General features: G+C 43.1%; 2 protein-coding genes across 2 annotated transcripts; one reads left to right on the top strand and one right to left on the bottom strand.

The window, feature by feature from the left end:
- Positions 1-7,281: 7,281 nt before the first annotated feature.
- Positions 7,282-7,536, bottom strand: LOC130840645 (protein kintoun-like). The gene has a single exon (XM_057716357.1). It carries the CDS (start codon positions 7,534-7,536, stop codon positions 7,282-7,284), a length of 255 nt encoding a protein of 84 aa, XP_057572340.1.
- Positions 7,537-8,358: 822 nt separating this feature from the next.
- LOC130840644 (regakine-1-like) lies at positions 8,359-22,308 on the top strand. The gene is made up of 5 exons (XM_057716356.1): positions 8,359-8,398; positions 12,659-12,719; positions 17,074-17,246; positions 21,656-21,770; positions 21,997-22,308. The coding sequence occupies exons 3-5, from the start codon at positions 17,177-17,179 to the stop codon at positions 22,094-22,096; spliced, it is 285 nt and encodes a 94-aa protein (XP_057572339.1). The 5' UTR covers positions 8,359-8,398; positions 12,659-12,719; positions 17,074-17,176; the 3' UTR covers positions 22,097-22,308.
- Positions 22,309-23,477: the final 1,169 nt, after the last annotated feature.

Genomic DNA, 23,477 nt, shown 5'->3' with positions numbered 1-23,477 from the left:
TCTCATCTCAGGAAGGTACATGCTTGCTAAATTTTGCTGTTCCTTTGCAGTGTAGTCCCTTTTCTCTCTTATCAGAAATATATTTACTAACATGAGAAGACTATATAAAAAAAGATATGGGAAATATGAATGGTCCTATTTCTATTAAGGCATTAACAGCAGTAATTTAAATTCTTTGCAAAAAAAAAAAAATCTTCATACCTATTTGGCTTCAAAAGCAAATTCTACCAAACATTTATGGAGGGACTTCCCTGGTGGTGCAGTGGTTAAGAATCCTCCTACCAATGAGGGGGACACGAGTTCAAGCCTTGGTCCGGGAAGATTCCACATGCTGCAGAGCAACTAAGCCCATGCACCACAACTACTGAGCCTGCACTCTAGAGCCAACAAGCAACAACTATTGAGCCCATGTACCACAACTACTGAAGCCCATGCGCCTAGAGCCTGTGCTCCGCAACAAGAGAAGCCACCACAATGAAAAGCCTGCGCACCACAACAAAGAGTAGTCCCCACTCCCCGCAACTAGAGAAAGCCCGTGTGCAGCAAGGAAGACCCAATGCAGCTGATTAATTAATTAATTAAATTTTTTGAAATGTATGGAAGAGAATGGAGAAAGAATAACCTTTTTAACAAATGGTGCCAGAGAAACTGGGCATCCATAGACCAAAAAGAAACAAACAAAACCAAAAAACCTCGACCTTAACTTCACACCTTACACAAATATTAACTCAAAATGCGTCACGGACTAAAATGTAAAACATAAAACTACAAAACTATTATGAAAAAAATAGGAGAAAATCTTCAGGATCTAAGACAAGGCAAAAAGTTCTCAACTTTGACACCAAAAGCACAACCCATAAAAGGAAAAATGGACCTCATCAATTTTAAAGTTTTGCTCTTCAAAAGATCCTGTCAAGAAGATGAAAAGGCAAGCTATAGAATGGGAGGAAATGTCTGCAAACCACACATTTGACAGAGGACTTTTATTTGGAATATAAAAGATTCTCAAATCTCAACTGTAAACAAACACATGAATAATCCAATTAGAAAATGGACCAAAGTCATGAAGAGACATTTCATTGAAGAGGATATACAGATGGCAAATAAGCAATGGTATTGTGATTGTTTCTTAATCCTTATTTTTTAAAGATATAGACTGAAATAGTGCAGTAGGCAGAATAATGACCCCCCCCCCTCCCAAAGATGTCTATGTCCTAATCTCTAGAACCTGTGAATATGTTACTTTACATCGCAAGGAGGAATCAAGATTGCTATCAACTGACTTTGAGATAGGGAGATTACCCTGGATTATCTGCATGGGCCCAATGAAATCACAAGGATCTTTATAAGGGTGGCAGGACTGTCAGTGTCAGAGTGATGCAATGTGAGAAAAACTTGATCAGCCATTGCTGAATACAGATAAGGAATGTGGGCAACTTCTAGAAACCAAAAAAGACAAAAAAAAAAAAAAAATAGACCTTCCCTCAGAGCCTCCAAAAAGGAAGGCAGCCCTGCAGATACCTTGACTTTAACCCAGTTAAGACCCATTTCAGCCTTTTGACCCCCAGAACTGTAAGAGAATAAATTTGTGCTGTTTTAAGCCACTAAGTTTGGGGTCATTTGTTACAGCAGCAACAAGAAGCTAATGCAACTGAACTGCTGGGCTGTACTCCTGAAACTTACATGATATTATAAATCAACTATATTAATCTAATCAACTTCAATTAAAATTTTTTAAAATATATAAACATAAAATATATAAACATAAAAAATAAGAAGCTAATACAAATACTTATAAAGTGATAATATAGTGGTTTTAAAACATGGCCACAATTTCTTTGACACGTCTCTCATGGAGAGGTAGGGATCTAGGTCCCCTCTTCTTGAATCTGGACAGGCTTGTGACCGCTTTGACCAATAGATTGTGGTGGAGGAGAAATGATGGGACTTCTGTGGCTAGGTCATAAAAAGCCATGCAGCTTCCACCTTATTCACCAGGAACACTCATCTTTGACCCCTAAGACTGCCATATGGAAGGGTCACATGTACACAGTTCCAGTTGCGAGTGTCAGGTGAGCCTGTCCTTCAACTGTCCCAGCCCAGGCACCATATGTGACTGAGGAAGCCACTTGTAAAAGTGGATTTTTCAGCCCAGATAGTGAGGGTTATTTTTGAACTGGACTGCTTGTGGCATCATCATATATGTCACATCTGTGTGATCATATCAGTTGTGAAAGAACGTCAGCACCTTCTGGTCTATGGGGGAGCAACACTCAGAAACAGTTCACAGATATATCTGTCCTTGAAAGGAAGCCTGTTGCAATACCAACTCCTGGTCACCCTCTAACTAGGGAAATCATTTCTTCCAAAGGACCTCACAGAACAAGCAATTTCATCAGAAGTGTCCCCAACCAATGGAGGAATTGAGCTTCTTGTGCAGATACTCTGAACCCCTCTGTTAACCAAAGGATGTTGACAACCCTGGGCTGTGCAGTTCACAGCATGACACCAACACTATGGTTAAAATATTCCCTTCCAGTCACCCCCAGTTTCCATCTTCCAATACCGTAGCGCTCTCAATAAAGAAAAACGGCAATGTCTTGAACCCAAGAAGGAGGTCTCTCTTTCAAAAGGGTCCAGGCTATCATATTCCACCAAGTGTTTCAGAGAGAAAAAGCAAGGGAGGTTAATTCCACTTTATAGATAAGATAATTGAGGCCAAACTCACTGAATAATTGGCAAGAGGCATACTCTAGGTCTATTTATTTCCCATTGGTGCAGGTAAGTTTATGTTCATGTCAGCTATTCCCAAAAGCGCTGTTGTCTTGGTGACATGAGATATCCCAGGTTTGATCTCTGTTGTACTGTAACATCATGGGCTAGATGAAATTCCCTCCCCCAAAAGATGGTAGGCCAGATAAGGCATTTTAGTGAGCTAACTCCCCTAAAGAGTAAGAGCCAAAATGGAGAGACAGAGAGAGAGCGAGGGGAAATTTTCTAGGAAAAACCACATGCGCCAGTTCATTTAAGTTCCCCAATTTTAAGAAATGTTATGTCTTTCTAGTTCCCTCTGACCTTTTGTGGGTGGAAGGCAGGGAGAAGTTGATTTTGTTGAGCTTTTAAATGATTCAGTGCCTTACTGTGCCTTCTCCCCAGCCTCCAGCTCCTTATCTTACACCCTGCTAGATGATCCCTCAAGATTTTGTAGCAGCCCTATTACGAGACCAGCAGTCAGTGCTCTAAGCCAATGTCATGCAAGGGCCACTCTTCCTGCTTATTCTTAGAATGAGAAACTGGGAAGCCCCATGGAGGGGAGCTGCCTGCATGGGTATAGAGAAGTGGATTGGGCACCATTCTGGAAATACTGTCTTTGAGTCCATCACAGATACAGAAAAGACCCTGAGGGGTTTTCTGAGCCAGTCCAAGGCCAGCAAGGAACCAGGAAGAGTTGGCCAAGTGCAAACAGAAGAGAGCAGCAGGAAGAGGGGAGGGACAACATAGAGGTAGGGTTTTAAGAGACAAATTATTATGTATAAAAATAAGCTACAAGGATATATTGTATAACACAGGGAATATAGCCAATATTTTATAACAACAATAAATGAAGTATAACCTCATTGTGAATCACTTTTATTGTACGCCTGTAACTTATATAGTATTGTACATCAACTATGCTTCAATAAAAAATAAATGCCAAAAAAAAAAAAAGAGAGAGAGCAGGAGGGAAGCTGTGTGAGGAGATCTCCATAAGATATTCAAGGAAATTGGGGGCCCTGAGGTATGAGAGCTGAGTGCTGAGAAAGTGACAGATTCTGAAATGTCAAGTCAGAAAGAGGCCATCATGGCCCAGAAATTTCCCTGCAGGTTATGTCCTTAATCATTCTGTTCTTCTTCAAAGCTGCCAAACTAAAAGATACCAGCTGGTCTGTGCCAGTCCCAGTAACGTCTCGGTCCAGGAGTACATCAGGAACCTGGAGCTGAATCTGAGGGGTCCAGACAGAAAGAGCCAAATCCATCAGCAGATGAGGAGACAGAAACCTGAGCCAGAAGAATGGGACCCGGCAGCTCTCTTTTATGGGTCTAAGCCCCACCTCCCACCAATCAAACTCTGGAGCCTTCCATGTTTAAATTTTAATTTATTTAAATTATTTCATTTTTATCAATATAATTCAAAATTGGAAATATCTTTTCTATTGAATGTTTTCTCCAAGAAATCACATAGTACATACTGATTCAAGGTGATGCTGAATGATTGTGCTAAATCTTCTCTTAGATATTGGTCCAAATCCTTCAGAAAACAAGAATTTATACATATTCATTTCTCAGCCAATAGTTGCACTTTGCACTATGTTATAACCCTTTGAATAATAGAGATACTTTTATTTATTTAAAAGTAAACCCTGACTTCTGGCCATTGTGTTGTTTCCTTTGATCACCAATAATACTAATTGGGAAGAATGAAAGGGGAAGTTTAGGAAAATTGGAAGAATGAGAAACAACAGGAAAAAGAGAAGACATGCCATCTTAATGACATTATGCCTTACAACGGAGACAGCATCCTAGAAGGCTAAAGCCAAAATAATGTAAGTTAAACTATAATTTCTATTTCCTAAAATAAAATCATCACTTTACATGAACAAAAAAGCAAGATAGTCCTTCATGTGCACCTTTGTTTTTAAAAAAAAACAAAAAAAAAATGAAGATTTCTTAAGAATAATGACATATTTATTCAGAGTTTAATATGAATTAAGAATTTTCATAGACCCACAGACATAGAAAACAAACTTATGGTTACCAAAGGAGGAAGGGAGCAAGTAAATTAGGAGTTTGGGATTAACAGACATACACTCCTACATAGAAAATAGATAACAAACAAGGACCTACTGTATAGCACAGGGAACTACACTAAATATTTTGTAGTAACCTATAAGGGAAAAGCATCTGAAAAAGAATATATATGTATATATATAAAAAATTTTAAAATGAATAAAGGAGATGGGGGTATATACCCAAAAAAAAGAATTTTTGTGTATTGACTCATTTCATTCTCAAAATATTACTAGGATGCAAACGCTATTGGTCTCCCAGTTGATAGATGAGGAGACAGAAGTTCAGAAAGTTCAGGTTAACTTCCTCATGGTTATGTAGTTAGCAGTGTTGGATAAACCTGAGTTCATCCATGTCTCATGCTCTTAAGCATCAGATCCCTGTCGCTCAAGCTGTTATTCCACCTGGAACAGATTTAACCTGACATTCCCTGTTCCATGATAGCGGTACTCTGCTTCCAGCTAACCAATAGATCTCCCTCTTGGGTGGGTAAAGGTAAGATGATTCAAGTCCATCTACCTATTATGGCATCTTCACTTTGCTTCTGCTTATGGAACAGAAGTCAGAGTGCAGGCAAAGTCTCTCTCCTTGCCATCTCTCTCCCTTCCCCTTCCCCCTACTCAGGTACACACAGGGCACAGCAACAAATATACTGTTTATGCTGAAATCTACCTAGGTATTGAGAAGACTCCCTCCTTCTTTGATGACACTTCCAATCTCTACAAATATCTCCCTTAGAGTTGTCTCATCTGCTTTTATGAGAGCAGTGAAGCAATAACACTCCCTGCCCTGGGCAATGATTCTCTCCTCCCCTCTCACTTCAGTCTCCAGCTTCAGTAGACTGGAGGATATAAAGAGGTATAGGGCTAGTCCTGCCATCTCCAGGGGATATCGTCTCTGGAGGGGGTACGTGGAATGGTCTTTTTTGGATGAGACAACAGCTTTTTGCAGCAGGATAAATCCCAACCAACATCTTATTAAATAACATAGAAATTCTCAGGAAGATGGAGGGGAGTGACATTCCCTACTGCTGGAAAACGAACGAGAATAATGACTCATAAGATTACACCAGAACTCTGAAACCTAGATGAGAAATCACAAGTATGGCCCTAATTTTAGAAAAGATATACGACTTGTATAATGGTTAACATTCTTCACATTCATCAAGAAAAAATAAGAAAAATAACAAAATATATTACAAACTTGTGTATTGAACATATAATTTTGCTTCTGAAACATTAAAGTTTTCCTTTTTCCCATTATCTTTCTTTCCTACCATTAGAACTGAAAATAAATGTTCATCCAGAGGAGATCTTGGTTTTGCTGAATATAGCAGGTAGCCAGGAGCTTGGGGTGCAAATGAAGAGTGAGCTCCATGCCAAGTTCTCCTATCTGCAGACACAGTCAAGACTCCATCTACATCAGGACCTTTACATTTGTTCCCTCGGATTTCCCACTATTTTTATCTCTCATGTCCAAAGACTTGTACACAAATGTTTATAAGAGTTTTATTCAAAATATCCCCAAACTTCAATCAAAATAGAACTCAAATATCCATCAAGTGGTAGATGGATAAACAAATTGAGGTAGAGTCATTCTGCTATAACATGAAACGTACATCCCTAAATATCACTGCTCTATGAGAAATCATGCAATGAAAACCACAAGGTTAGGGGAAAATGGGGCTGGGGCACAACATTCAAACACTTCATCAGTGACATACTGAAAAAAATAGGAATCTAATAAAAATGACAGCACAGTTTTACACATGTTAACTAGTTAACACAAATACTACAGCAGCAAATGTGGCACTTCACATGGAAAAAGACCCGACGTTTGCTTGAGGAAGTGAGAGTCAGAGGGCTACAGCTGGTAAGTTATTGTGAAGAGACAGAAGGAAGGTTGTCTGAAATCAGAAAGTTGTAATTCCAGTTATGGATGGGTATGGCTCATAACACATGAAATGAACTGATGTAGCTATTAGGTATTTGAGGCGTGTGCACGTGCATGTGTGTGTGTGTGTGTGTGTGTGTGTGTGTGTGTGTGTGTGTGTGCGCGCGCGCGCGCGCGCGCGCGCGCGCACGCGTGCACGTGTTTTTTGTTTGTTTTTACTTTGAAACTATTAAAGTAATGGCAAACGAAGCCAAAAACAACATGGAAGTAAACATAAACAGGTTGTATTAAAACTGTTTAACTCTCCATTAGAAAAAAAAATACACCAGAGGAATCATGAAACTTATTTCTATAATTAAGGAAGCTTTGTATAAACTCTCTACATGCAAAAAAATAAACAGCTTCAGTTTTCCCATGAAAATAAAAATTGCAAATTTTAATTTTTTACTTTCTTGAATACCTTTGGTTTTAAGATTCGTAAACAGAAAGGGAATCTATTTCAAGTCCAAAAGTTTTTACTCAGCCTTTAAATTCTAAGATGACATAGAATCAATCCAAGTCCTAAAGCAAAGAATTCTGAAAACTGAATGAGCAATGAGTCACGTGATCTTGAATAACCTGCACACTACCACCCTGCATATTGGTTTCCTTTATGTTGTCAAAACCAGGTGTATTGTCAAGCGCAGTTTTGTTCAGCAATGAAGATGGTTGATCTCTATCTAATTCTTTCTCTTCAGTTACTACCGGTCCTTTTAAATTATCTTCTTCTTCATTTGCGTGAACAGCACTTTTGTCTTTTATAAATTCAGGTTCCATTTTTGACTCAGGTTGCTGAGACTTAGCAAACGGTTTTTGAGAAACATCAAAGGCCCCTTCTTGCAAGCCTGCAACTGAACTACAACTGTCTGCTTCTAGACTTTGACTGTTACAGACGAATCCGTTGTTGAGGTAGGAGCATGTTCTAGACTTTCTTTTCCAGTTAGATGACTTCCTTCATTGACTCTTTCTTCTTTCTCATGAAGCTGCTCAGTTACTACATTCCTGCAACTTTGCATGGATTTCAATCTTACTATCAGTAACCTGAAGAACCTCAATTAATGGTGGGGTTAGGGGCATTGTTTGTTTGAATGGAGGGCTCAGGACCTCTTCAAGAAACTCATTCACATTTTCTTCATTGACAAATAACCCTTCCTCCAAAGAATCGTTGTTTAAACCGAAATACCACGCTCTCCACTGTCTGTGGCACTCTGGACACCTGGCCAGCTCTATCACTGCATCGTTTGAAGAAATGCTAACCGCTGGTTCTTTGGTACTCAGTTTATTCTCTGGCGTGAACTGCAAAAAGAAGGCATAATACACTAAGTCTTGCGTGGAGAAGGACAGTTTGTACCAGAGAGGGGTCCCTTCCCCGTGAAGCCTTTGCGGCTGGATCAAGGCACCTGAATGAGCAGAGTCAGGGATTCCTCACGCCGGTTACCCTGCAAAGGCGGGCGCGAAGACTGCCGGCGGGCAGTCCCGGGACCACCCACGGCTCCGTCAGCCCGCGCCCCGCGGGTGCCCTCCCTGGCCGCGCGCGCCTCCACGCCGAGAGCTGGGCGCGCGCCCGCCCTTCCAGCAGAAGACCCCCGGTCAAGGTCCCGGGATGAAGTCCTCGGCGCGCCTGCGTCCCACTCCTCAGGTGAGTCCGCAGCTCCGGGAGGCGGCTTCTCCCCGCCGCCCGCGGTGGATAGCTCCTGCCCGCCGAAACCCCGCTCTTCCCCGGCGGCATCCGGGATGCGGACCCCGGCGTCGGCAGTCCGGGCCGGGCCGGGATCCGAGCCCGCGTCCTACCCCCACCCCCACCCCCCAGCCCCCAGCCCCGCGGGGCCCGCCACCCCCACCCCCGCCCCCCCCCCGGCGGCCGTGCACGTGTTTTGTGTAATCCTATGAGGCTTGTTCACCTGATGTTTTTCACGGATAAAATCACACGTAAGCAAATGGAATAATTTGTGTTATGTTCAACTTGTTTCCTAATATTTTAATCATAGAATAAATTCACATTTTCTAAACAAGCATTACAGCAGAACTGACTCGACATCCATACAATGGAATACTATTCCGCAAAAGAAGGAGCCAACTACTGATACATGCAGCAATATGGATAAATGTCACAGCGTAATATTACGAATCCAGACTGAAAAGGCTACATATTGAATTATTCTACTTACATAGTATTATGGAAAAGATGAAGCTATAGGGACAGAAATCCGATCAGTGGTTGCCAAGGACTGGGGATGAGGGAAGGTGATTGAGTGAAAAGGGGGCACAAAGGAACTTTTTGGAGTGATGGAAATGTCCTAAATGTTGACTATGGTGATAGTTACATGACTTCATGTATCTGTCAAAACTCATCAAACTGTACACTTAAAAATGATCAGTTTTATATGTATTTAACCTATATCTCAATAAACAAGATAATACACACATGCTCGTAAAGAAGGCTACGAGTGGAAAAAACAAAGCAAAATGAACTAAACTTCAGAAAGCGACCTTCTGAACTTAACTTTTAATAGCCATGTGTGGGTTAGCATAACAGATTAGAATTCCAAGAGAGAACTGGAAAAAAAAAATGTTGAAGACATAATGGATGAAAGACATCAAACAGGTCCACAAAGCTCAGGAGCCCCAAGCCAGATAAATACAAAGAAGACGACAGCTAGGCACAACATAATCAACTTCTGAAAATGCAAATGCAGAATGCATATTCAATTACCCATGGGACATTCACCAAGACACACTGTGCACTGGCCAAGACACAAGTCTCAATAAATATCCAAGAATTAAAATAACACAGAGTATATTCTCTGACCATATTAGAATTTAATTAGAAATCAATAACAATAAAATATATAGAAAACACCCAAATATTTGGAAATGAAGAATGAAATTCTAAATTACTCATGGGACAAAGATAAAAATCACAAGAGAAATAAGAAAATATTTTGAACTGAATTGATGATGAAAACATCATTTAAAAACCTGGCATTATGGAGCTAAAGCAGAACCTACACGAGAACTTAAAGCTTTTAATATTTCTACTCAAAATGAAGAAAGGTGTGAAAATAAATAAAGCTTCTGCCTTAAGAAGCTAGGAAGAATTGAGCAAGTTAAACCCAAAGTAAGTTCAGGAAGAAAGTAATAAGATTGGTAAGCAATGAAACAGAAATCAGAAAAGAGAAAAATCAGCAGTCAAAAACTGGTCATTTGGAAAGATTTAATGAAATGATAAATCTTGTTGTTTCTCATACTTTTCTTATTGGGTCCCTCAAAAATTTCCTGTTAGAGACCAGCAGCTGATCCTTCTATCTTGATGCTATGTCAGGGCCAGCCCTCCTGACTACCCCTGGGGAGAGAGATCATGAAGGACACGGAGTGGGCACAGTACACAGGTCACAGACAGGTGGATGAGGGACCATCCTGGGAAGGCCCAGCCCCCTGGGGCCCTACCAGGTGTGCAGGACACAGTAGAGGTCCCTGGGCTGTTTCTGCACTGGCCCAGGACCCACAGGGAGTTGAGGAAGAGCTACCTTTGTGCAGAGGAGAGGAAGTCAGCCCCCACGAGCAATGAAAAAAGGCCTAGGGACATTGGGGTTTGAGGAAATATTCCTCACTCTGAAAACTGACTGCCTCTGAGATCCCTAGAACAGAGAGAAACACGGAGCAGAGAGAGAGAATCCCACAGGCATTCTGCTGCTGAATTTGTCCTTTTTAAAGTACTTCTCCCTTTTACTATTGCCTCCTCCATGTAAGAGACTGGAAAGGTCTGTGCCAACCCCAGCAAGTTGTGGATCCAGGAATATATCAGCAACTGGAATTAGATCCCTGAGGAGTCTGCAACCAGCAAGAAAAGAGCTAGAGACGTAAACAGATTGGGCGCTGGGACCTAGGCCAGGCAAGGTCCCCGCAATCTCAGGAGCCACTTGCAGACAAACTCTAGGGCTCAGTTTACATTTATGTTAAATTTATGTGTGCTATGTTGTGGTTATAATTCCTTTCTGATTTCAGATCGTGTTATTTATAAAATGTGCTGAGAAGTCATGGCCCCCCTTACATCCCCTCACCCTTTCCCCTTTAGTCACACAGGGGATTTCAGCAGCTGCAGTGAGATGGGTCCAGGCAGACATTGTAAGAAATTTATCAAACCAGCACTATTTATTGACCCTGCGTCCCCACTTCTGGATTCTGGGTTTGGAAAGAGTAAAGTTTTCCCTTCTTCCATCCTCCTGTGTGCCTTGTTCCACATTTAATTAAACTTTAAGTTTGAGAAGTATTAATATTAGAGAAGATGCAGAACAGCTGATACAGACACACTGCTGCTGGGACTGTGAATTTGTCCTATGGCTTTGGAAAATACTGTTGTCTTCGTGTATAGTACACTTAGCCAAAGACTTCTGCTCCCAGACAAATCCACAAATACCCTTGCACGTGTACACCAGGAAACACGTGAAAGGATACTCACAGCAGCCCAGTTGGCATGAGCAGAAATAAATTAATTAAATCAATTATTAGCAAAAATTAAAATGAGAAAATGAAAAATACATCATGGCATATTCATATACTGAAATATCCCCAGGAGTGAAAGCAAATGTACGACAGTTATACACAGTAACATGAGTGAATCTCAGAAGCATAAAGTTGAGAGAGAAAAAAAGCTGTGAAAGAATACATATAATGATGTTATTTATATAAAGTTCAGAAATATGCAAAACAAAAAATACATTGTTTAACATTCAGATATACGTGGGGAAACTGTAATAAGGAATAAACTTTGTATTTTATTACAAGTTAATCACTAAAGACATGTTGCCTATAAGCTTAAATTATAGATAATGACCCATTTCTGGGAACCCTGCCTCCCATGTACCAAGCGTTAAGCTAAAATACCTTTGCTTAGCTCACAGGAAACAGCCTGCCCAGGCCCACTTGTGAATGGCTGCAGGACGGAAGAAATTAACACATCCCCTCCAGAGTCTGACCAGAATCAGTACCTTACTCCCTCCTCTTTTAGTGTAAAAGAAGCCTGAATTCTAACACAGGAAAGATGATTCTTTGGGACACTAGTCCACCGTCTTCTCTGTCTGCTGCTTTTCTGAATAGAGTCACTATTCCTTGAGCCAACAACTCGTCGATGACTTATTGGCCTGTTGTGCAACGAGCAGTACAAGCTTGGACTCAGTAATAAAGCTACAAGAAAAGCAAGAGTATAGCATAAACAATGTTTGGAAGAGAGATTGCTCGGAGGAAAAGGGAAAAGGGACAGAATTGCAGAGGGCCACGTGGGGTGGGGTGGTGGGTGCAGGGAGGTTTGTTGTGTTGTTTCTCTTTATTCTCAATCTATATTTTATGCCTCCTCAATACTGAATAAAAACAATTACAAAACTATAACAATAAAGTTGTAGCAGAGAACATTGAGTATGACCTCAGTTTTTGGTGTAGTGGTATATGTATTCAATACGTATAATGACTGTATATTGGAAAATGACTAGAAAATTACACAACAAAATATAAATAGTGGTAAAGAGTGTTGTTTTCTCCTCTTTGATTTTCTTAACAATTCTATAAGAAGTATGCACCATTTTTGTTAAAAAATTATTTTGTCACATATAAAATTTTATAATGAAATGCTATTATTCACAATGTGTCAAAGCATGGGCTATGAAATTGATTTTTTTGTGTGTGACCTCAGCTCAGGAGAAAGCTTGCAGAGGAAAAAGAAAAAGACACATCTAAGAATGTTACTGTGGGACCACAGGGGATTTTTGCTTACTTCTTTTTGTTTAAGTTTTTTCTAAACTTCTCCATAGTGTTGCTTTTTTAATAATGAATCATGATGAAAGCTCTTGTCTGCCTCATTTTAAGAAGAATGTGCCAAAGGCCTACTGCTTACTTACACTTGCAGAAGACCCTGTGCATCCTGCTCATGGCTGAATCTCTGGTGCCTGAACACTTCTCAGCTCATGGTACGCATTCAGTATTATTTTTAGAATAAATGAAAGAATAAATGAGTGAATTAATGAATGAACAGAGAGTGTTAACTGAACAGGTGGAAGAGATAAAGCAGAGCACTTGGTATCCAATTTTCATTCGTCTCTTCTTTGTCCATTATGGACTAAAAGGGCATAATTCCCATAGATAAGAAGAAATTGAAGCCCAAGATGGGTAGGTAGGTTGCGTGACGTTTCATTCCTTGGCTTGGATGAAGTCCTTTCTAGCAGCCCAGACAACTTATGGTAGAGACTGATCATCTTTGTGGATTCTTGGGAGGCAAAGAGGTTGTAGAATATAAGATGGGCAAACAGCAACTGGCTTTCCAAAAAAAGGAATAGGAAAGAAGATGAATTCCATGAACGTGAGAGTGGTCAGCCACCTCTGTTATGGGCAAGATTCTATACCTATGCAATTCTCCGTAAGAAATCCTTTGTTGGCACTTTAAAAAGGAAATGTTCACTGCAAGTCAGCATGGGTGCAGTTAGGGCAAAGGAGGTGGGACCAACTCTGCTTCCTTCTCTGGCAGCAACAAAGAACTTTAAACAAAGGCTTTGATCTCCAGCATTTAAGAAAAGTACCCTGGGGCACTTCCCTGGTGGCTCAGTGGATAAGACTCCACGCTTCCAATGGAGGGGGCCCGGGTTTGATCCCTGGTCAAGGAACTGGATCCCACATGCATGCCACAACTAAGAGTTGGGATGCTGCAACCAAGGAGCCTATGTGCCGCAACTAAGACCCAGTGCAGTCAAATAAATAAATAAATATATTTTTTAAAAAGTACCCAGGAACCAGCTGGGAAAACAATAAAATTCAGGAAACTCATGCACAATCTCTTGTGGGCTTGCACATTATCATCTGTGCCAGTGCAAAAACAAAACCAACTTTATCCCAGAAAAATCTCTAGGAGCTTTAATCCTTGAACCCCCTCCCCCACTCCAGCCCTTCTTTTTTGAATAGAGAAGTAGACTCAGTTAGGCAAGAATAAAGTTTCAGGAGGAGGGTGCATGTTGCTTACAAAGGCATGGAAGGCAGATGACTCAGTGTCACCAGGAACTTAGATTCTAGAGCCCAGGGGTTGGCATAGGGACCCAAGTATTGGTATGAGTCAGCTCCCTTCATCCTTCTGCCCCTGTGTGGCCCCCACCTCCCCCACATCTGATGTTCTGCCAACCAAGGGACAAAGGCCTCTATCTGCCACCTGCCCCATCCTGTGCATACCCAGTAGCCCACAGCCAGCAGGGAGGAGAAAGGCGGGCATCAGAGGCATCCACCACATGCCTCTCCATCTCTCTGAACTTATGAAGAATGGGGAAAGATGCTGCTCCCCACTTGGGCTCTTGTTTGTTGGGAGAAATCAGGCAGCGCAGACCCTCTCCATCCACCTACAGGAGGGAGACTGAAGTCTAAGAGGGATGATTCCATGATTTTCTCTTCCTTGCTTTCTCTAAAGCAACGGACACATGTTCCTGTTACATCCACCCACCTGTTCTCCAGGATACAGCTACCTTCAGGGCCCACATGGATGAAATAGGATGCAAACTGTTGAGTGACCAGACCCAAAGGACCTGGACAATGGACCTTACCTCCCTCCTCTCCAGTCACCTGCTCTTCTGTCTATTCCTCAAATGCCCCAAACCCCTTCCCACCTCTGGGTCTTTGCCCTTGATGTTCCCTCTCCCAGGACACAGCTCCACTGATCTTTGCAAGTCCGGCTCCTCCTCAACGAGCCAGTCCCAGCTGAAATGACACCCCCTCTGAAGATGCTCCCCTGACTGGCTTTTTTTTTTTAAGATTTATTTTATTATTTATTTTTTTATTTAATTTTTGGCAGCATTGGGTCTTCATTGCTGCGCACAGGCTTTTTCTAGCTGTGGTGAGAGGGCCTGCTGTTTGTGGCAGTGCACAGGTTTCTCATTGTGGTGGCTTCTCTTGTAACTGAGCATGGGCTCTGGGCACACGGGCTTCAGTAGTTGTGGCAGGTGGGCTCAGTAGTTGTGGCACACAGGCTTAGTTGCTCCACGGCATGTGGGATCTTCCCAGCCAAGGGATCAAACCCGTGTCCCGTGCTTTGGCAGGCAGATACTTAACCACTGTGCCACCAGGGAAGCCCCCTGACTGGCTTATTAAGCAACCTCCACTCAACCCTCAGGCTCTATCACAACCCCTTGGTTTATTCTCTTCCTTGGTTTATAACTCCATCTCCTACTCCCTTGTTTGTCTGATTCCCCACTAAAATTAGAGCACCTGAAGAGCAGAGGCCTTGCTTTTCTTGTCTGCCTCTGGATCCCCAGGGCCTAGAAAGTACCTGGCATACAGGAGAAGTTCAATAAACATGAGTTTAAAAAATTAAATTTAAAAAATTAAATTTTTTTTAATCTACTGAGTGAATGAACCTCAACCCTAAGGAAGATCTCAATATGGCCACATAAGGAAGATTCCACTCACTCAGATTGTGACATACACATTTTAGTAACCATGCAAAGCTTTAAAAGATTAATGAAATTACTCAGAAGTTCCCATAGCTTGTAAGTGGTGGATTCCAGGACTAAAAACAATGCCTCTGGCTAAATCAAAAGTTTCTGCTCTTTCCATTAGAACAAGGGGTTAGATTTTTCCTTTTAGCTGGGGTCATTTTCTTTGTGAACAAACTGGAACCCTATTCTATAAAACGGATAAAAACACAAGTACTTAAAACCACAATGAGATATCACCCCACACAATTAGTATGTCTACCCTCAAAGATACAGAAAAGAGCAAATGTTGGTGAGGATGTGGAGAAATTGGAACTCTTGTGCGCTATTGTTGGGAATATAAAATGGTACAACAGCTGTGGAAGACTGTGGCAGTTCCCGAAAAAATTAAAAATAGATTTACCATATGACCCAGCAATCCCAGTTCTGGGTATACAGGCAAAAAAAAATTGAAAATAGGGTCTCAAAAAGGTATTTGTATGGCCACATTCATAGCAATATTTATTCACAATAGCTAAAATGCAGAAGCAGCCCGTGTCCGTGAACAGAAGGACAGACAAGCAAAATGTGGTATATGCATACAATGGAATATTATTCAGCCTTAAAAAGAAAGGAAATTATGGCATATGCTACAAAATGGGTGAAACTTGAAGGCAGTATATTAAATGAAATAAGCCAGTCACCAAAAGACAAACTCTGTACGATTCCACTTACATACAAGGTACCTAGAGTAGTCAAATTCATAGAGACGTAAAGCAGAATGGTGATTTCCCATGGCTGGGGGGAGGGGAGAATGAGGAGTTATCATTTAATGGGATAGCGTTTCAGTTTTACAAGATGAAAAAAGTTCTGTGGTTGGATGGTGGTGATGGTTGTGCAACGTATGAATGTACTTAATACCACTGAACTGTACCCTAAAAAATGTTTATGATGGCAAATTTTGTTATATGTATTTTACCACAATGAAAAGAAATTGAAAAAAACACACAGGTGCCTGATCTGAATTTGGTGGGAGTGGAGGTGAGGAAAGTCACCCCTGACCTCCTAGTAGGATGACCAGCTTATCCCTGTATCAGCACTAAAGTCCCACATCCCAGGAACCGCCTTAGTCCCAGGCAAACCAGGATGGTTGGTACCCTACCTCTCGGTTACTAAGCCATTGTGGTGTCCTGTGCAGGGACCCTGCAGCACAAACTTGAGGGTGACAAGACACAACTGTATTCTATGGAATCCACTGCCGTGCCTCTGGCTCCCCCAGCTCAATCCAGAAGAAATCTGTCCCTCAGTCCTGGCTGAGCAGAGAGCCCCGTGTCCCTTCCTTGGTTGCTAAGGATCTGATCAAGCTCCCTTTGCTGGGCAGAGGGCAGGGGCCTTCAGCTCAGCCTAGGTGAGGGGTTCCAGTCCAGTCCTGGCTGGCGAGGCCAAGCCACCCCAGGATCCCCTCTGGACCCAGCTCCCCACTCCCAGCCCCGACCAGGCCTGAGTCTTGTGCTCGGGGTGGTCACAGCCCAGTACCCCCACATCCCAGATCCTGAGAGAGTCGCCCAGGCCTCTGAGCTTGTGGGCCACACCTGAGGCTGGGCTCGCCGAGGAGGCTTAACCAGGCTCCCTGGGGAAGGGCAGGAAAGGAGCGCAACTTCCAACAAAGCCCTTGGTCTCCGGTCTCCGGGCCTCTCCCATCACCACCCTCAAGATATAAACCAAATGTGAAATCCAGGATCTTTCTCTGCCTTCTGCTTTTCTTCAGCTAAATTGACTTAGTTCTCATATTTTAGATATGTCAGCAGTCACAATTCCAAAGAATCTAAACTCTGATGTAATCTTGGATTTTTCTATCTTGTGACTTCCTGAACAGCAACCTCCCATAGAGGATGCTCAGAGCCTAGATTTCAAGGAGCCAGAGAACCCAGGAGCCCTCAGCCCAGCCCTGTTCCTGTCACTGGTCAGCCACCAGAAGGATGAGGGTCAGCCTGGCTACCCTGGCCTTCCTCCTCACTCTTGCCGCCCTCCACTCCGAGGCTGATAAAGGTGAGACCTGTTACTCTCATTGCTCTGAACAAAAAGAACACAGTGGCTGGAGGGGGTGGGGGTTGGGGCTGCAGGGAGGGATGTGGGTGGTCCAGAAAGAGCAGCCTGGAGGTTCCTGCAAAACAGACAGCCCTTTACCAAGGATGCTTCCCCATTTTTGGTCGGGACTCACTTCCGCCTCCCCTGGGGTGGGGAAAACCTGCCTCAGTACAGCCTTGCTGGCCTTTGGTCCCCAACCTAGAGAAGCTGACCCGGAACCCTCAGGGCTGTCTCCTCAGCTGCTTCCTGGGGACACACAGGAGCCAAGCATGAGTGTAAACTGGGAGAGAGGAAGCCACCAAGAATCAAACTGTCTTCACAGCTTAGATGGGGTTCTATCATATTTGGATTGGTTGCCAACATGGAAAAATTGGAAACATTTAAAAATCTATATCGCCCCTTTCTTCTGCACATGTGGAAGACCAAGCAGTCATGAGCTCAAGTTTCCACAAGCTAACCTCCAACTGGAACTGAGGTGGTAATGCTATCCCCTTACACTGGGGGTGCTGCCCAGGCCTCAGGGGTCCCTACTGCCAGTCCCACTCAGCTGCTGTCTGCCCAGCCTGTGGGTGCATTTGCACCTGAGACATCCACATCAGCTTCCCTCCTCTCCCTGGAAGACTTGTCCAGTGTGTATACAGCACAGAGCTGTAGAGTAAGCGGTCAAGAAATATCTGTGGGAAACAGGAAGAGGACTCTGAGAGAGGCAGGGCTAAACCCCAGGTGTCCTAAACAGGCCTGGTTGCCTCTCTGCAGTGGGTTGGAGCCAGGGGAGAAGGTGGCACCGCTGGGGCCCTGGAAAGAGGTTTCCCAGGAAACTACTCTCCCAAGCTGAGTTTCAACCAAACTCAGAGACAGAACAACACTCCATGCTGGGACTGTCATTTGACATCCTGCCAGTCCAAGGGATGATGGCTGTTTTCCAGGAGTTTTGACTGCAAAAGGGCTTTTACAGCTTTCCCATAATTTCAGTTATTGTTGTTTGACTTCTCATCTGCAAATGGGAGAAGTAGTACGTTCTCAAAGGGTTACTGTGAGGAAGGGAGATAAGCCACATCAGGAACTAAGCCAGGCACCAGACCTGTAGTAGAGGCTTAGTACAGATCTTCCTCAACTTACAAGGGGGTTACCTACTGATAAACCCATTGGAAATTGAACATACCGGAAGTCGAAAATACACTTAATACACTTTTTTTTTTTAAAGAACTTTCTTCCTTCCTTCCTTTCTTTCTCTTTCTTTCTTTCTTTCTTTCTTTCTCTTTCTTTCTTTCTTTCTTTCTTTCTTTCTTTCTTCTTTCTTTTTCTTTCTTTCCTTCTCTCCTTTCTTTCTTTCGCTGCGTTGGGTCTTCGTTGCTGTGCACGGGCTTGCTCTACTTGTGGCAATTGGGGGCTACTCTTCTTTGCAGTGTGCGGGCTTCTCATTATAGCGGACTTCTCTTGGTGCAGAGGGGCTCTAGGCGTGCGTAGGTTTCAGTAGTTGTGGTGCACGGGCTTAGTTGCTCCACGGCATGTGGGATGTTCCCAGACCAGGGATCAAACCTGTGTTCCCTGCATTGGCAGGCAGATTCTTAACCACTGTGCCACCAGGGCAGTCTCAAAAACGCATTTAATACACTTAACCTACCAAAAACCATAGCTTAGCCTCACCCATCTTAAACGTGCTCAGGAATGTTGACTAGCTCATGTAATTTTTCTGAACACTGTACTGAAAATGAACAACTGAATTGTTGTCTGGGTACAGCGTGGTTGTAAGTGTATCGATGCTGACTCTGGTGACCCTGTGCCTGACCCAGAGCTGCAGCTGCCCTGCCCAACATCCCAAGAGAGGATCTACCACAAATCGCCAGCCCAGGATGAGATCACAATTCAAAAATCAAAGTACAGTTGCTACTGAATGTGTATTGCTTTCACACCATCATAAAGTCAAAAAGTACCAAGTCAGGGACCATCTGTAAGTGGAAGCTTTTTTTTTTTTGCTTCATAGAATAGCAAAACAGAATGGAGAAATAACTGGCTTTACAATCAGGAAAACATAGATTCAAGTTGAATTCATTCATTCATTCATTCAATGACTATATATTGATATGTTAAAAGCCTAATCTGTGCCGCTCACTCGGGCAACATGCTGGAATGCAGTGGTGAGCAGAAGCAGACACATCTGCTCCCAGGGAACCTCAGTCTGGATGCTCTGTGCTGGTCAGCTTGTGACCTTCTGTGGGTCATTTAGCCTTCCTGACCCTCAGCTTTCTCATCTGTTCCACGGGGGTAACAAGGCTTTTATTGCACAAAACAATCATCAGTATAAAAATCAATTTGCACAGTATTTGCCCCATTGCTACCATTTGCCATTTTAAGGACAAAGGTTCAGAAAGGGTGAGTGTCCTGCCTGGAGTCACACAGCTTTCAGGAGAAGAAACAAGGACAAGTCGATCTTTCCTGCCTCTTAGCCAAGGCCCTGCTCCTCTGCGCCAGGCAAACCTCCCCCTTCTAGCATCCCCACCCCCCAGACCTGTGAGGGAGGGTCCTCTCAGAGGCAGGGGAAACAGTCCTGCCCTGCTGAGGTCCACTCTGGCCATCCACTAGCATTTTCACGTGGGAATTCCTTCTCAGCATTTCTCAGGAAATTATATGTTTTGCTAAATTCCAAGTCCCAAGAAAACTCAGTTGAGCAATTGGGAAAGTGGAAAAAAGTATTATAATTCTCCTGAAAGAATAAAGTCTCTTAACACTCAGCAGAGAGATGTTACTGACTTAAAGGAATTCACTAACATCAGGAACAAGAGCAGGAAACACTTGGCACCTGGAGTTCAAGGTTGAGATCAGCATGTGGGGGGATCAGGACAGGAGCACAGGCCTCCATCCAACAGCTTGAGACCATTGCCATGTTACAAGTGTGAGTTCACGGCTCTGTCTGCCGCTAAGAAATGCTAATGAGTTTGTAAAACTCATGTACTTTCACAAATCATATAAGTGGTATTTTAAGAAATAACAAGTTGGGGAAGCACATTATGTCCTTAAATGGGCAGCTTCAACTGTGATTCTTGCTAGGAAATGTGGATACTTTGTTATTTGAATAATAATGTACGCTGACAATGCCCAGTGTTTGAATAATTGCTAAAGTCTATAGTTCCTTATAAATGCTTTAATAGAAGAAATACAAAGAGAAAATGCATAAATGTCATGGAATAATAGGACATGAAACCAAAAACACTGGCTAACTTTTATATGAAATCTAAATTAGCCGAAGCAATATCGATGTGAATGGAAAAACCAAATTCAGGATAAGGAGACAAGATATGCCCATTGTTAAAATAGGAAATGAGCTCACATGAAGCATTAAGTATTCAAACTCCAACTTGAAAATGCATTTAGACATACTTTCAACAATTTGGCCAACGCAATATGGAAAAAATGTTCTAGGTTTGGAATATTTGCCACACAATGAAGGTAAAGACTATAGACAGTTGGCAATTGATGCTTCCTGTGTTTTCAATTTTTATTTTTGAATGACGACTTTTAAACATTTTAAATATTTAATATCAAATAGTTGTAGCATTTTTTTTCAATTTTTAAATGATTTTCATTGGCCCTTTACTTTGTATTAATGTTCCCTTCATTTCGCGTTTTCTGTTATCAACCATCCGTATCTGCTAGAGAACATTCAATGTGTTATTGAGTCTATACTCTTCTTACTACACATAGAAACATCATTTATTATTACCTTGCATTTATTTACTTATTTTTACAGCGAACCTCTGAAACTTAAAAAAAAAAATCCCTATCGCAGAAAAATGATTCACCATTTACTATGTAGTCACATTATTTTTAAAACGTGAGAATAAAGTGCTGTAAAAAATATAGGAACTAAAAATATATATATATATTTACGAAATAACACAACATTGTAAATCTACTATACTTCAAAATAAAAAAGTATTTAATTAAAAAATTTTAAATATGCAGCACATGTAAAACTAATACAATGTTATACATCAATTTATATCTCAATGTTTTTAAAAAAAGACAATATAAAATAATCTATGAGAATTTCCAGGAATTCTTTTTTTCTTATTCCCGAATCCTGAGGACAATCAGAAATTTAAAATACTAGGACCACAGAGTCCCATCCCAGTCCTGGGGAGGGTCTGAGGGGAGAGGTCGGGAGGGGCTGGCAGTGGGAGGGAGGAGAGGTCTTAGAGGAGGACAATTGAAGAGGGGGAGGAGGAAGACCAGGACGTTCCCTGCCAGATGCTCCTGTCTCATCTCTTCCTCCCCACTTTTCCTCTCCTCGATGCTCTGGGAAATGGAGATCGAAGACTAAGCTTTCTTGTGGAGAAGTTTCCAGCCTCACACAGCCCTCTATCTTGCAGAACCAGCTGATAACGTGACTGTCTGCTGTGTCACCTACACGTCGAGGAGAATCCCACTGTCTTATGTGAAAAATTATGAAAGGACCAGTGACCAGTGCTCCAAGCCAGCAGTCATGTAAGTACAGCTCCCCCCGCCCCTGACAATGAGAAGGGTGCAAGTGTGAGAACCGGTAGGGCCTGGCAGAGGGAAGAAGGGAGGTGGGACTCTCTAGAAGGAGTGACGGGGGTGGGGTGGGGGGACACAGGAGGCAGCTGCTGGGGAGCAGAGGATGGGGTGGTGGGACAGGCTCTTCTACGCCTGCTGACTCTCCATTTCTCATCTTTTCCTTCCGGCTCCTTAGCTTCCAGACCAAAAGAGGGAAACTGTTATGTGCCGACCCTGGTGAGGCCTGGGTGCAGAAGTCCATTGAGTACCTGGACCGCAAGTCCAGGGAGCAGTGAGACCACCACAACCCAGGAAACATGAGAAGAGGCCACAGAGCCACCCCCCCCCCCAACTAACTCTCTCAGCCCTAAATGGTCCCTCCGTGTTGTCCTGACTAGAAGGAAAGCCCATGATCGTTCTCTGATGGCTCCTGAAGCTTTGCCGTGACGCTCCGCCCTCTGGGGCCGGAGGAGACTGTGGCCCCCAGACAGCATCTATTCTCCCTTTGCAGGCACCCAGGTCTTGAAATAAATCTGTGTTGCAGAATGGGATTCGGTGGCTTAAACTGCTTCCTTACAAGACAGCCTTGGTCATTTCTTTGATTTTACAGATGCTTCTATAGTATTTACTATGAATCAGGTGCCTTGTAAACACTTCAGTATGAGCTAATTTAAATAGCGGAATGATGGGGACAGAGTTAGAGTCAGGAATAGGACAGGGACTTCCCTGGTGGTGCAGTGGTTAAGGCTCCACCTGCCAATGCAGGGGACACAGGTTCGATTCTTGGTCCTAGAAGACCCCACATGCCCCCAAACAACGAAGCCCGTGCACCATAACTACTGAGCCTGCATTCTAGGACCCAAGAACCACAACTACTGAGCCCACATGCCACAGCTACTGAAGCCTGTGTGCCTAGAGCCTGTGCTCTGCAACAAGAGAAGCCACCGCAATAAGAAGCCTGCACACCGCAACGAAGAGTAGCCCCCGCTCACCACAACTAGAGAAAGCCCACGCAGCAACAAAGACCCAACGCAGCCAATGATAAATTAATTAATTTATGAAAAAAAGGAGTAGGACAAACAGTGACCCTAGCTCAGTGTCCTTAGATAACAAGAAAAGTGTGAATACCGACAACTATGGGGAGATGGTTTGTTTGCATGTGCAGAGTTGAGGAGCACACCTAACACACCTCATCAGTCCCCTTGTCCAAGTGGGCAGTGCAGCTCACCCTTCCTTGAAAGCTTCCCCACGTGTCTGCCATTTAAAACATTTACTTCTCTGTCCACGCCTAGAGACCTTGCATAAGTAGCACCCCCTGTGCTCCCCACCCAAATCCACTCACCCCAACCACTGAAGTCCTAGTCTCTTCAGATGTGGCCTTGGCCCTTATCCATGATGCCTTGTATAGAAGTGACTTTGGAAATATGGCCGTCCTCCCCACGACCTCCTCAACTGAAGACAGAGGCAGGTACACGGCAGTGCTCTGCGGGGTGTGAGGAGGACAGGGAGGCAGGCAGGAGACCGAGGCTAGTGCCAGCCTGGCCATGCCTCACTGGACACAGACTGGAGAAGGGACTCAGGGACGCCAGTGTGGTCTCCAACTCAGGCCTTGGGCAAGACACACCATGGCTGTCTGGCTCGACCCTAAACTCTTGTGGAAGAAGGATGCTGTTGGAC

The sequence above is a fragment of the Hippopotamus amphibius genome, chromosome 17, assembly GCF_030028045.1.
Source record: "Hippopotamus amphibius kiboko isolate mHipAmp2 chromosome 17, mHipAmp2.hap2, whole genome shotgun sequence".
NCBI lineage: Eukaryota > Metazoa > Chordata > Mammalia > Artiodactyla > Hippopotamidae > Hippopotamus > Hippopotamus amphibius.
The sequence above is the reverse complement of the archived record's forward strand: the minus strand, read 5'-3'. Positions and strand labels throughout refer to the sequence as shown.